General features: G+C 43.9%; 1 protein-coding gene across 1 annotated transcript; it reads left to right on the top strand.

Moving 5' to 3' along the window:
* Positions 1-6,972: 6,972 nt before the first annotated feature.
* On the top strand, positions 6,973-12,433 carry Htr1b (5-hydroxytryptamine receptor 1B). The gene is made up of 2 exons (XM_029481132.2): positions 6,973-7,085; positions 7,886-12,433. The coding sequence occupies exon 2, from the start codon at positions 8,205-8,207 to the stop codon at positions 9,363-9,365; it is 1,161 nt and encodes a 386-aa protein (XP_029336992.1). The 5' UTR covers positions 6,973-7,085; positions 7,886-8,204; the 3' UTR covers positions 9,366-12,433.
* Positions 12,434-13,596: the final 1,163 nt, after the last annotated feature.

Here is a 13,596-nt window from a genome sequence, read left to right as displayed (position 1 = left end):
TTTTTTTTTTTTGGTTTTTTGAGACAGGGTTTCTCTGTGTAGCCCTGGCTGTCCTGGCACTCACTTTGTAGACCAGGCTGGCCTCGAACTCAGAAATCCGCCTGCCTCTGCCTCCCGAGTGCTGGGATTAAAGGCGTGCGCCACCACGCCCAGCTCAGTTTGGCCAATTCTTGAAACTTGAAAAAAAAAAAAATGTGTCCTTTTTAGTTTTTCTTGGGGAGTAAGGAGCATGTCCAATTCTTATGATTGCCTACACTTTATTCAGAAGCAAAATCTATTTTTCATAATTTGTAAACTTGGAATTGGTTTGAATTAGCTGCTGATATTTGACTGAAAACAGTATGATCAACATTCTAAAGGTATTGACAACAATATGAAAAGAACACGTCACATCATGTAGGTTTACAAAATAATAAGCAGCACTTCTACATGCAGGATTAACAGTGGTTAGCGTGTGCTAGGGACAGTGACCGATCATGTGCTGACACAAGAGGCAGAAGCAGGAATATCATTGCATGATCTACGTTAGACCACACAGTGAACTTCCGAAACTGCCTGAACTACAGTCAAGGCTTGTCTCCAACAACAAAAACTAAACCAAAGGAAAAAGAAACAAAATGTTATATTTATGAAGCATATGTAGATAAAGGAGGTGGGCAAGAGAGGGTAGTGTTGGGAAGAAAAATTATCAAAGTATGTCTTATGTATGTATGAAGATATATGTATGTATGAAAATGTCAAAAAAATCCTTTTTATATGGTTTCAACATGAGAAAAAGATGAAATGTTAGTCCGATACAGTGTTTGTGAAAAAATAAGTTAAATGGCAGCAGCTTTCAATGAGAAAAGAAGAAGCAACAGACACATGGCATGGAAGAGGAACAGCGCAGCCCTGCAGTTTCTCAGCATTTCCTGAGGCTCAGTTTGAACTTTTTCCATTGCTATCCTGTCTTGGTTTTGAGTGGCTCACTACCCTAGAAGCACACTCCCTTCTTTATTTGTACATAGGATTAAATTAGTTTACCCTCATTTGGAATAGAGACTTTAGTTACACTATTACATATTTTAATATAAGTAATGTTATTATTGTCATTCTTTTAGGCTGTTAGTCTTGAAAGTTTGCACTTAATTTCTTCTCTGATTCATGTTGGGCCTCTTGCTACATCCCACACAATCAGACAGTTTCTCTTAATTTCTAATAAGATGCTTCCAATCTTCAGGAACACTCAAAGCAACAATGTGTCATATTTTACATGAACTATAAGACTTTTAGCATGTTGGTGTCTAGAGTTAATTTTGGATACATCCCTGGGCTTTGTATTAGTTTTAATAGGTAAACACCCTAAACTGTTGGTTTACAGTTGATTAAAACCCCTCCCCTGCTCTCCCTTTGAGACAGGGTTTCTCTGTCCTGAAACTCACTCTATTGACCACTCTGACCTCAAAGTCCCGGAGAACCATCTGTTTCTACTTCCTGAGTTCTGGGATTGAAGGCATGCACCACTATGCCCTGCTGGATTAAAACTTTGAAATAAATTTATTTGAATAATAATTTTATCCCAAGGAAGAGTCTTTTTGTTGTCTAACCCACTTGCTTTAGTGAGTTACTTGGCCCTAGGGAGAAAAGAGAGGCAGTTATGTTCAATACATAAGTCAGAAGAAGAGCAATTAAACATGTTATTTTTATGATAGTTGAATAGTATGGTAGTTTTTGGAATGTCACAGTATTCAGTATACCTAGTCTTCACAATTAAAAAGTCTTCTAGTTGGCAACATTAAAAATTCAGTGTACATATTTGTGTCCACAGCAAGGGCTGAGAGATGTATAAAGAGAGACAAAAAAGGTGAAGGTTCCCTCAGCCCTGACAATAAAGGAATTGCAAAAGTATTCATAGGTAAGGCTTTAGTCTGGTTTTCATGTGCATGTTGGACATAAGACAAAGCAGTATTCTCCAGTAAATACTGCTTGTAGCATAATGGCGAAAGACCCACATATAATCATAGGAGATGAGTTTTATATCTGAATTTTAAAACCATAATCAATACAATACTCTTCTTCTCCACCTTTCAGAATTGTGAAAGCACCTGTAAGATTATTCTGGCCACTTAAATAACTACAGACTTTTGCTATCACATTCCTGGAAGGAACCAAATAAAGTACAGCCATGGTAGGCAGGTTAAAATGGCTGCCAAGGCTGAGGTGTAGGACCAGTTTAATGCAGAAGAAAAGGAATGGCACAGGAAGGTTGAGAGACTTGAGTTTGGTCAGCTTCACACTTGCCAGCTGTCTGATATTTGCAAAGTTCCTCAAATTCTCAAAGTCTAAATTTCCTCATTCAGAAGCTGAGAATGATAATGACACTTCTCAGTGTTGGAACAATTAAATGAGGGACGTGTATGGGACACACAGCATATGGCTTAGTGCAAAGCCTTCAGCAACTGATAATGATTATTAGTCATGAATTACAGGTATAGAAGCAGTAATGCACAGCTTGGCTTGTTTTTCTCTACAAACCTAAACTACACACTGATGCTTTTCTGTTGTTATTTGAGATGAAATTAAGACAACATTCTTTATTTTGAATATAAAAGGAAGACTGTCTATTGTTTTCTTTAGAATTGATGGTCAATTTCATCATGAGGCACTCTGATTTGCTTTTGTTTTAGACAGAATTCATCCTGAACTGAGCTTCAAAATAGTGCTGTTCCCTTAAGAGTTCTTTTATGTTTAATGAACTCAGTTGGCATTGCTTTCTCATCCAAAAACTTTTCATCACAAACAAATCCTACCCTTCCCAATGAGAAAGATTCCCTGCTGGGTGGAGCTAATCATCCAGGCAGTTTATACTAGTGACACTTAGTGGTATCTCTGAGCTAAAAATTTCCTTTAAGACTAAAGTCTTTTGCCATGGAACATGTGATTTTTCGCTTACTTGGAAGTTAGCTGCTTTGAACTGAGTTAGCTTTGAACCGGTATTAATATATTTGTTGCCGGTATCTGTTTAAAGTGTCTGTGAAGGTTTGAATAAGAATGCCCCTCATGGGCGCATGTATCCAAATGCTTAGTCATCCGGGAGTGGCAACATATGAAAGGATTAAGGGGTATGGAGAAGATATGGTCTTGTTGGAGGAAGTGTGTCTCTGAGGTGGGCTTTGAAGTTTCAAGGGTCCAAGCCAGGCCTAGTGTTTCTGCTGCCTTTGGATCTGGATCTAGAACTCTCAGCTATCATGGCTACCTGCACCCTGCCATGATCTCCACCATGATGATAATAGACTAAACTTCTGAAGCTGCAACGAAGCGCCAATGAAGTACTTTCTTTTTGTAACAGTTTCCATGGCCATGGTGCCTCTTCACAGCAAAAGAACACTAAGACGGTGTCTATTGTTAAAAAGACATGTCTTAGACAATGAAAAATAGATATCATATACATATATATGTATATATATATATATGATATGTTCTAATTTTGAGACTGTTTTCCCTCCTCATATTAACATGACTTGTTCACCATACATAGAAACACAGCAGAATCAGTCCTCCTTAGGAACTAATTTATACCAGACTAGTAACGAACTGATTATCTTCTTTAGTGAATATTAAAATTTCTTAAGAAATTAGACAGCATAAAAGTACTATAACACACATATCATCTCTCTAGTCTACTATGGACACCAATGAATGTGGAAAAGGATCCTGGAGCACCCAGAATTTGTAAAAATTACATGTGTCCACTTATCCAAACACTCCCAAAGTTCCCTTACGGAAGACACAGGATAGAAAGAGCCAAGGCCCTTGGAAGATCTTGCATTTTCAGGGATACCAATCAACTTTCAGAGATAGTGAGGCTGTTTGAGAGGAGCCTGGCTATGGGCTATCGCTATACAGGAAAGGGTTGTTCAGTGCTGGAGTCTTCACTGATGATTTCACCTGTGGGAATTAAAAACCATGGCAGTCAGCAAGATTTTGCTGAAGGGACCCCGATATAGCCGTCTCTTGTGAGACTTTGCCAGTGCCTGGCAAATACAGAAGTGGATGCTCACAGTCATCTATAGGATGGAACACAGGGCCCCCAATATAGGAGCTAGAGAAAGTACCCAAGAGCTGAAGGGGTCTGCAACCCTATAGATGGAACAACAATATGAATTAACCAGCACCCCCAGAACTTTTGTCTCTAGCTGCATATGTAGCAGAAGGTGGCCTAGTTGGCCATCATTGGGAAGAGAGGCCCCTTGGTCTAGCAAACTTTATATGCCCCAGCACAGGGGAACACCAGGGCCAAGAAGTGGGAGTGAGTGGGTAGGGGAGCAGGGCGGGGGAGGGTATAGGGGACTTTGGGGATAGAATTTGAAATGTAAATGAAGAAAATTATTATATTTTAAAATTATTTTATTTTATCTAATAAAAATAAATGTGGGGAAAACAAAAATGAAAACAAACAAACAAACAAAAATCATGGCAGTAAAAACAGCCAACATTGGCCTTCGACCTAAAAAAGAAGTGTCTATTTAGTTCCCACATTCTGTGATTAGGACCAATGGCTTGGACACTTTCAATGAGATTTTCACTGTATGATGAGGACTGTGCTGGACAGTGAATTTTTTATGAGATAGTGTCATGTTTCTTCTGATTTCCAGGAAAGTGATAAGACCAAGATCAAACCCTCCCAGACTGTACCTGCAATTTCCCCAAGGGAGCCTCACAGCCTCCTGGCTTAGGAAAGTCCCCTTGAGGGTGGTTCATATCCCATCATTAATGACTCAGTCACTATCTGGTCTGGTCCTGCCATCAAATCAGACCTTTTTCTACACAAGGAAGTTTTACTGTTCTCTTGAACAGAAGCCCTTGAAAGAAGGTGCCCTTGAAAGACCTGGGACTTTGGAACAACAACAACAACAGCAAACCAACCAACCAACCAAACAAACATCAGGAATTGGTACCCAGCAGCAGTGGGTAAGCTTCTTGTTTGACAAATATGCACTGTTGAGCAAACAGCTGCTTTTCACATGCTTCAAGTCTGGAAAGCAACGAGTGAAATTCAGAAACTAGCTTAATGAACTGTGGTGCTTCACTGAGCTCCACCTAAATCCCTTCTGTGCTGCAGCGGCATATTCACAGAGCTCTAACCAGAAGGTAAAACCAAAATTTGCCTGCAAGTAGTAGAACCTGCTGAGGGTGTGGGACTGCAGATCAGCTGCAGTCCATGGGAATGCCACAGGTGTCCGTTTCTCTCCCAACACCAAGGCGGTTTCTCAGTCTCCTGCTTCTGAAACAGAAATAAGAAGGCTGTCCATAGTTGTTAATATTCTCCCTCCTCCCGCCTCTTGAACACGCCCCTCAGTCTTCCCTAGCTCCCGAATGATACTAATGATCCTACAGTAGCAGGAAAATAGTTTCCTGACATCCACCCAGCCTTCTTGCCCCTCAACCACACTCTTGCTCCATCCTGGTCAACGCCCCCACCTAGCGGCTTAACATTGCCAGCTTCCAGTCCGTTTTCAATGGCTTTTAACTGAGCTGAGGCTAGTTAGTAAGATAATGAAGGCACCTCATGTAGGTAGATCGAGTTGAAGACTGGAGGATGGGGGCACCTTAAAATGTGGTGGAAAAAAAATGCTTAATATACTGAAGTCTCTGATCTTAGGAAAAGGAAAAGAGAAAAAAAGGTGGTATTTTTATCCTAGCAGCATCAACTGCAATCCAGCTTAAACCTTAGTTAAAGAGCCCCCTTTTAAAGCTTGGAAGATTTTCTTTTTTCTTTCTTTCTTTCTTTTTTTTTTTTTTTTTTTTCAGGACACTAGCTGCCAAATGAAAGTATACTGATTTAGTTGACTGTAAGCAACTGTCTTTCCCTCTCCTAAAATGTAACTGCTGTAAAACTGGATCTGAATTTGCCCCGTTTGTCTCCATATTCCTAATGCAGAGGAAAACACTCAGCATCAATTATGATTTCTAATTTTTGTCTGCCTTGCTGGCTTAGAGGGGCAAGAACTCAGGGAATTTGGTTTGGGACTTTGTCACCTTCAGTCTCTTATAAAGGTCTGAAATTGCTCCACCCTTAAAACTGGATGGCCAATGGAGCAGATGATCCTGGCTGAGCTCTGGGATGGAACGATTTGAGGTGTTAAAAAAACACTTGCAGAGAACCTGATGATTTCAATTATACTGTGGCTTTTATTAATCCATTCAATATATCAAACACAAACTTAGGCTCGCGGGAATTCTAGTGGGAACCTTAGTCCTTAACACTGGGAGAATACATTGCCGTTTACTTTACGTTTGATTCGAAAGTAGACCCTGTATTTGTTTCTGTTCAGATTGGAGGAGAAACCAAGGCTAGGGAATCTGCTCCGGGTTTGGGAACCGAGCTGTTATGCTTACTGCCCCCTATGGCAGAATCGCTATCCTTTTGCCTAGGGCAAAGGAGACAAAGTGGTGACTGTAGTGATGGCTCAGAGACCCCTTTATTTTTCCTTTTCTGGGAGGGCTGAGTGGAAGAACTTCTTACTGAAAAGTCGGGCGCTGATCTGCGGAGCCACTGGGGCGGGAGGATTGGATGGAAGGTTTAATTTCGCATACAGTAGGCTTCTCTTTATGACACTGTTTTACATCTTGCAGACAGCTTCTCTCCCGTTGACTCACAAAGTTAAAGGGGAGGATTGAATGACAAGCACAATTTTCTAAATGTAGATTGGGAAATTGTGTTTTTAATGTACTAAGAGTCAAAGATGTCTCAAAGCCACAGGAATGAAGTATAACATGCACATATTGGCTGCTTCCTTCTAAGGAAACATCACTGGCGCCTCCTAAACTGGGTGTGGCCCTCGGTGTGGGGTTAGATTCCAGAAGGGAGAGTTCAGATATTGGCGCTTGCTCCACCTACCACCAACCACCAGGAAAGAGGGAGGTGGTGGTAGGCGGAAGCCTAGACCCGGACGCCCGCACTAAGTCTGTGGCAGCGACTAAGGGCGTGGGTTGACTGAGGAGCGCAAAGGCTCAAAGCTCTCAGAGGCTAGAACAGGACGTCCCATTACCCATTCCCCGCTTGAAAGGCGACTCCAAGTTTCAGGGTCGGGAGAAGGGACAAGGTGAAGAAAACTGCGAGAGAGGGCGGTAGGACCCTGCGGGAGATTCTGTAACAGGGACTGGATCTGGGCGGGAGGAAAAGAAGGAGGGAGGGAGGGAGGGGGGGGGGAAGAGCAGAAGGGAAGGTGCTTTGCAGCCGGCGTCTGCTCTCGCCGCACTGCACGAGTTGCACAGCCGGACCAGGCTGGACCCAGATAATATAAAAGGAGCCCCACTGGCTCTGAGGCTCACACCCCGCTCCCGGGCTGGCGCACACCGGTTTCCTCCCGCTCCCCCAGACACCTGCCCCCTCCCGGTGTGCGGCTCCAGGTGCCCCAGCCCCTTGTGCCCCGCGGCATGGCTCCCAGCGGCGCTGCTGGAACCCTGGAGGTGGTGACAGCTGCAGGGCGGCTCGAACTGCCGCAGCTCGGGCCCCAGAGTCTCCCCTCTGGTGGCCGCGTCTCCACGGGGCAGCTCGCTGGTGTGGCCAGCGCGTGAAAAGGGAGGGAGTGCGGAGCTCAGGCTGCTGGCACCGCGCGGCTGGCTCGCAGACTTCACAATCCCCAAGTCAGGCGGCGGCCAAAGAAAGTGGCGGAGCTCCGGGCTTGTGGGGGGCACGGGGTGGGGATGCAAGCCCAGGACTCTGCACTGGCCTGCAAGCTTCGGTCTGCACAGCCAGCAAACTCCTGCGGGCGGAGTCTGCAGATTCCGGAGCGCCCGGGTTAGGAGAAGCTGAGACCTGAGCAATTGGGGTAAGAGGTCCCACTAGACCCGAGACCCCTCTACAAGCGATACTTAGTCCTTCTCCACTGTTTGCCTCCAGGGAACCTGAGAGAAGCTGGACTGGGTGGGCCAGTGCTTTAATCACCCGGGCGAAGACGGGGCGTGGAGAGGAGCTAGCAGTCGCGGCAGCAGCGCCTGGCGCACTGGAAGTGCAGGGGACGCGCCCGCAGGCTTGGTGGCCGCGCCTGTGACCTCTCCTTTGGGCTGAGAACACAGGCGGAGGAGTTACTGAGGAGCCCACGGAACTGGCTAGCCAAAGGAGACGAGCCTATAGTCTCCATGATCCTCCTGTCCTCTGTTCTTTCCCTGGTCCGCTCCATGTTCAAGAGCTGCGCTCCGCAGCCAGGACGAGGAGAGCTATGGAGGAGCAGGGTATTCAGTGCGCCCCGCCGCCTCCCGCCGCCTCCCAGACAGGGGTACCTCTCGCCAACCTCTCCCACAACTGCAGCGCCGACGGCTACATTTACCAGGACTCCATCGCCTTGCCCTGGAAAGTCCTGCTGGTTGCTTTGTTGGCGCTCATCACCTTGGCCACCACGCTTTCCAACGCCTTTGTAATCGCTACAGTGTATCGGACCCGGAAGCTGCACACCCCGGCTAACTACCTGATCGCCTCTCTGGCAGTCACTGACCTGCTCGTGTCCATCCTGGTGATGCCCATCAGCACCATGTACACGGTCACTGGACGCTGGACACTAGGCCAGGTGGTCTGCGACTTCTGGCTGTCGTCGGATATCACCTGTTGCACTGCTTCCATCATGCATCTCTGTGTCATCGCCCTGGACCGCTACTGGGCCATCACTGATGCGGTGGAATATTCTGCTAAAAGGACTCCCAAAAGGGCGGCCATCATGATCGTGCTGGTGTGGGTCTTCTCCATCTCTATTTCGTTGCCACCCTTCTTCTGGCGTCAGGCCAAAGCGGAGGAGGAGATGCTGGACTGCTTTGTGAACACCGACCACGTCCTCTACACGGTCTACTCCACGGTGGGCGCTTTCTATTTACCCACCCTGCTCCTCATCGCCCTCTATGGCCGCATCTATGTGGAAGCCCGCTCTCGGATTTTGAAACAGACACCCAACAAGACCGGCAAGCGCTTGACCCGAGCCCAGTTGATAACAGACTCCCCGGGATCCACATCCTCGGTCACCTCCATTAACTCCCGGGCTCCGGACGTGCCCAGTGAGTCCGGGTCTCCTGTGTACGTGAACCAAGTCAAAGTGCGAGTCTCAGACGCCCTGCTGGAAAAGAAGAAACTCATGGCCGCTAGGGAGCGCAAAGCCACCAAGACCCTAGGGATCATTTTAGGAGCATTCATTGTGTGTTGGCTGCCCTTCTTCATCATCTCCCTGGTGATGCCTATCTGCAAGGATGCCTGCTGGTTTCACATGGCCATTTTTGACTTCTTCAATTGGCTAGGCTATCTTAACTCCCTCATCAACCCCATCATCTACACCATGTCCAATGAGGACTTCAAACAAGCGTTCCACAAACTGATACGCTTTAAGTGCGCAGGTTGACTTGTCAATGGCAGTGGGGGTCGCCTAAGCGACCTTTGGGGACCAAGTTGGGTCTTTTCACAGGTAGGTCAAATCTTCTTTCCCTGTTACTGGGTGGAAGCAAGGCTCTCTCTCCTGGGCAAGGGCAATGGATCCTCAGAGGCCCCGGCAGAAGCCTGGCTTCTCTGAGAGAGCACTCTGGAACGTGAACAACGCAAACCACTGTAAAGCTTCCATACCGGAGGAACTTAGCTTCCTCCACTCAAAGTCCGGGCTCAGCACAGATCCTCCAGCAGCCATTCACACAAAAGGCTGCAACTTTTTAACACTGGTGATGGATGGGTATCCCTGCCCCGTTTTGTATCATGGATGTTGTTGCCCTCTAAGCCAGTAGCACTTGTAGATGTTGTCTGAAGCCTGAGACACCTCTACATACAGCCTGGCAGTACTTGAACTTGACAATTAATACCCTATGCTCTGGGGAGAACTCTGTGTTACAGCTTAAGTTTAAAGCATTTTGGCATCCTTCAGTCTTCATTTATTTATTTAAATTTGGTCGGAGAAACTTGTGGATTTGGTGCTTCAAACACTGAATGTGGCTTGGACGGCACAGAGCAACCTTGAAGAGTTAACAGCAAAATTCTGATGCTAAGATCTCTATTTTTATTACAATCAAAAATTATATGGGGGTGGTGGGTGGGCATGGGAGAAGGGGAGTGATACTCAGAATCAACACCTAAGATTGTTTGTTTTCTGCAGATTTCTAATTTTTTAATTCCTGTTTAGTGATCGTCAATCTACAGCTCTTAACAACTCAAAACATGATGTGTGCTAGTGCCAAAGTCTGCAGGCTGCTTTGTTTTCTAATCTCACGTTCCTGTCATTTCACACACTTAAATCCCCACGGATGGAGGATAGGCTGGGCTGCTCAGCCCAACCTGCAGCTGTCAGAGTTCAAGTGGATTAGAGTTGTATACGGTTCCTTAACAAGAGAGTATCTTTTTCATTATCCAGTTCCATGCTGCGCAGAGGAGACTGAAGAAACACAAGCGACTTCTTATATAATTAAGGAATGAAGGGGGAAATAGGAGGATGTATATTTTGACTTGTAAAAAAAATCTTAAAAATTGCATGAGACAATTTTTGATAATCATTTGCACTCTCTCCCATCTGTGACTCCTTTGTGTGTGAATTTATAAAGTAACCAAGAGAGCTGGTTTCCCTGTTCAGAAATCTTGAAAATGTCCCCAATACTATTAAAGCGTGTGTGTGTGTGTGTGTGTGTGTGTGTGTGTGTGTGAGAGAGAGAGAGAGAGAGAGAGAGAGAGAGAGAGAGAGAGAGAGAGAGAGAGATTCCAGCTTGTTTTGTCCTTACTATTAAAGTTTGGGCAGGAGCATCTAGGAAGATTACACATTAGAAATTTAGAAAAGCCGAGAAAGCCTGAAAACAAACCTATTTTCTTTATAACTTATATAGAACCAAACCTCAGGCTTACTAAACAACCAGGAAACTGCAAGCCTTCTAGCCTTGGAAACATATTAGTGACCTGCCACTTCAGTGACTAGAACATTGGAAATAATTTAAGCGTATCTCTTTTTCTAAGTTTCAATAACACTTAGTTATTTTGGATTCACTTTAGGGGGTACACAATACAGTAAAATCACATCCTAGAAGATTAAAAAAAATGCACTATCTTAATAAAAAGAAGCAGTCCTGAAGGGTTAACTGTAAGAACAAATGTGTATGTGGAATGTTTAATATGCCAAAGAAGATACACAGTCCTTGCTTCAGAGGCTGTCTGCACTGGAGACTTTTTGTCTGCAGAAGGAAGTTGTCTTTATAAAATGGATCCACTCCCTGTGTGAAGCTGCCCAGTCCAGATCATCACACAATAGATGTAGTGAGCTGAATTATACTGCTTGCCTACTGTGCAGACCTTCACATTGGGTAATGACTCTTGAAAAGATGCTATTCAAAAGTTCACATGTACTGTAGGTAAAAAAGGGAATTTCAACCAACATTATACCTGACACTGGAGTAGGATGAAATCTTAGGCATTAGATAATCCTATAGACTGGGATCTATAGTTTCTTCTGTTGGATCCCTAGCTTCTTTGTTTGTGCTTTGTGACATTTCTCCTATGGAGGAATGCACATAGAGCATGCATTTGTTTTTTATATTGTTAATATGTTGGTCTTCTGTTTGTGTAGCTGTGTTTTCTTGGGACCTAAGAGGCAATTAAGTCAACTTCTAAGAGCCTTAGGGGAAAATTAATGGAAACAAATAGCCACTTGCAAAATGATTTCTTTATAGGGCACCTACAATGATTGTGTCATTATGTTAATAAACATGGTCGATTTAGTCAAATGGGTTGTTTGCCATTTTGTAAATCACCCACCTTAATTATTGCTTGAGTATTTGGCTGAACTGACTGAATTTGGGGCATCATGTATCCAATAGAAGCTTGCAAACCTTTGTAGTGATAAGAGATCTAGGATCATCGTCCAGCATTGCACATGATATGCAAGGTGTATATTCATCCCAGGGGTACGCATTTAGGACTGTTAAGCTCCTTTTCAGTTCCTATTGCATATAAGCATAGTTTGTTTCTTAAACTGGACACATGTCTTTTTTGCAGAACATAAAATGGGAGATGGAGATGTTTAACTTGCATAGAAATGAAACTATATTTTCATTGACTATGGTAACAAATACCATTTTCCATATTGTTTAATTGCACAAAATTTCACTCAAGTATATGAATGTATACTCATCTAAAATTACAAATATTGTCTTGTGTTTGTAGGAACTTTAGAGTTTCCTTTAAAAAAAAAAAAGGACCCTGCACCCATGGAATGAATGTTTAAGGAATTCAACAAATTTCCTATAGAACAATATTGTTCACTTCCTCTCTATTATCTTAGTTTTACCTTCTTTAAGCAGGAAACACTGAGAGGACTCTAGCTCACTCAAGCAGTAATGTCTCAGACTGTGTGTATTTGTTGAAGTTCTGTGTCTGAAATTGCCTTTGGTATTTCACCTCTCAGAAAATGTGTAATTGGAAAATAAATTTAGGTATATGACGAAATAAAAGTCCTTTTTTGTGTTCTAAAAAGTGTTTAGTAGTAGTTCTATTACTATGGGAAGACTGGGTTACCTGATTTTGGGAATCTGCCTTGAAGTTTGAGTCTTCATGAGGACAGATGACAGTTGGCAAGGTGATGAATGGACTTGTGTTGCCATGGTTCGGGGAGTTAAGTTTATGTGTGTAGGAAGAGTTTGAAAGGGATTTTGGACTCTGTAAAGAAGGAAAGCCCCATTTACTATCAAAATGTTCTCGAGATCAGCATTTTAAAAGGAGATCCTCCTAAGTGTTCTGGAATCTTCAGATTCCAAGTTCCTGTGTGGTGAGTAAAATACAAAAAGAAAGAAAGGAGAAGGTGAGTGAAAGAAGACCTGTTTCTGGCCTCAGGGGAGGTTGAGTGATCTAAAGAGCTAACCAGAAAAGGTCACTTCTGGAGCCAGCTATGCTAGGTTTCAGTGATAAATGTAGATGGTGGAGTATGCAGTTTTCTTTCCAAAATACCATCTAGTTTTAAGTTGTTGCAAAGACTTAAAACCTATACATATTGAGTAAAAGAGTTGACTTTGGAAGGGGAGAAGGATTCAGAAATCTTTCCTCTTCTTAGTCATTTTTTCTAGGTTCTTCCTTCACCGGAAAGCACTTTAATTGAAGTGTAGAAAATTAAGGTTATCTGAGAGTGTAGAGTGAGGAAGTTTTAACTAGCTGGAATGGGGAGATCTTGGCTAACTTAGAAATGATTCTGCAAGCACCACTCTTGGCTGGTGATTCCTAGTCCAAATGGTTTGTGGTAGCTAAGAGGGTCAATTAGAGATATCCAGCTTCCTTCCGACGGCTTTCTTTCATTCCCTTTAAGCCCTCTTTCCCCTCTTGTACAGATGAACAGCTGTCATCTCCAATCCACAGTCTCTGGACACATTCACACCCCCTTCCCATCACCTCATTTTTCCTCTTTTAGTCACAACCAACAATGATGCGTAGAATTTTTATTTTAGCTCTGAAGGTCTGATTTGGAAGCCAAGAATTTTTATATTATATAAAAGGAAATTGTTGCTCCAAATGCATATATATGTGGAGGAGTTAAAAAGCTTTCCACTGGAGCTTGTCCTGGAGTTTTCAGAAGGGAAGGGAGTGGGAAGGGACCGAAGCGCGTGCAACCCTGGGCCGTC

Source organism: Mus caroli, unplaced genomic scaffold (assembly GCF_978045245.1).
Source record: "Mus caroli unplaced genomic scaffold, Mus_caroli_1 scaffold_11, whole genome shotgun sequence".
NCBI lineage: Eukaryota > Metazoa > Chordata > Mammalia > Rodentia > Muridae > Mus > Mus caroli.
Note: the sequence above shows the minus strand (reverse complement) of the source record. Positions and strands in the feature narration are given on the sequence as shown.

Coding starts and splice junctions, on each gene's coding strand:
- Htr1b (XM_029481132.2), top strand. CDS start 8,205: ATGGAGGAGCAGGGTATTCAGTGCGCCCCGCCGCCTCCCGCCGCCTCC.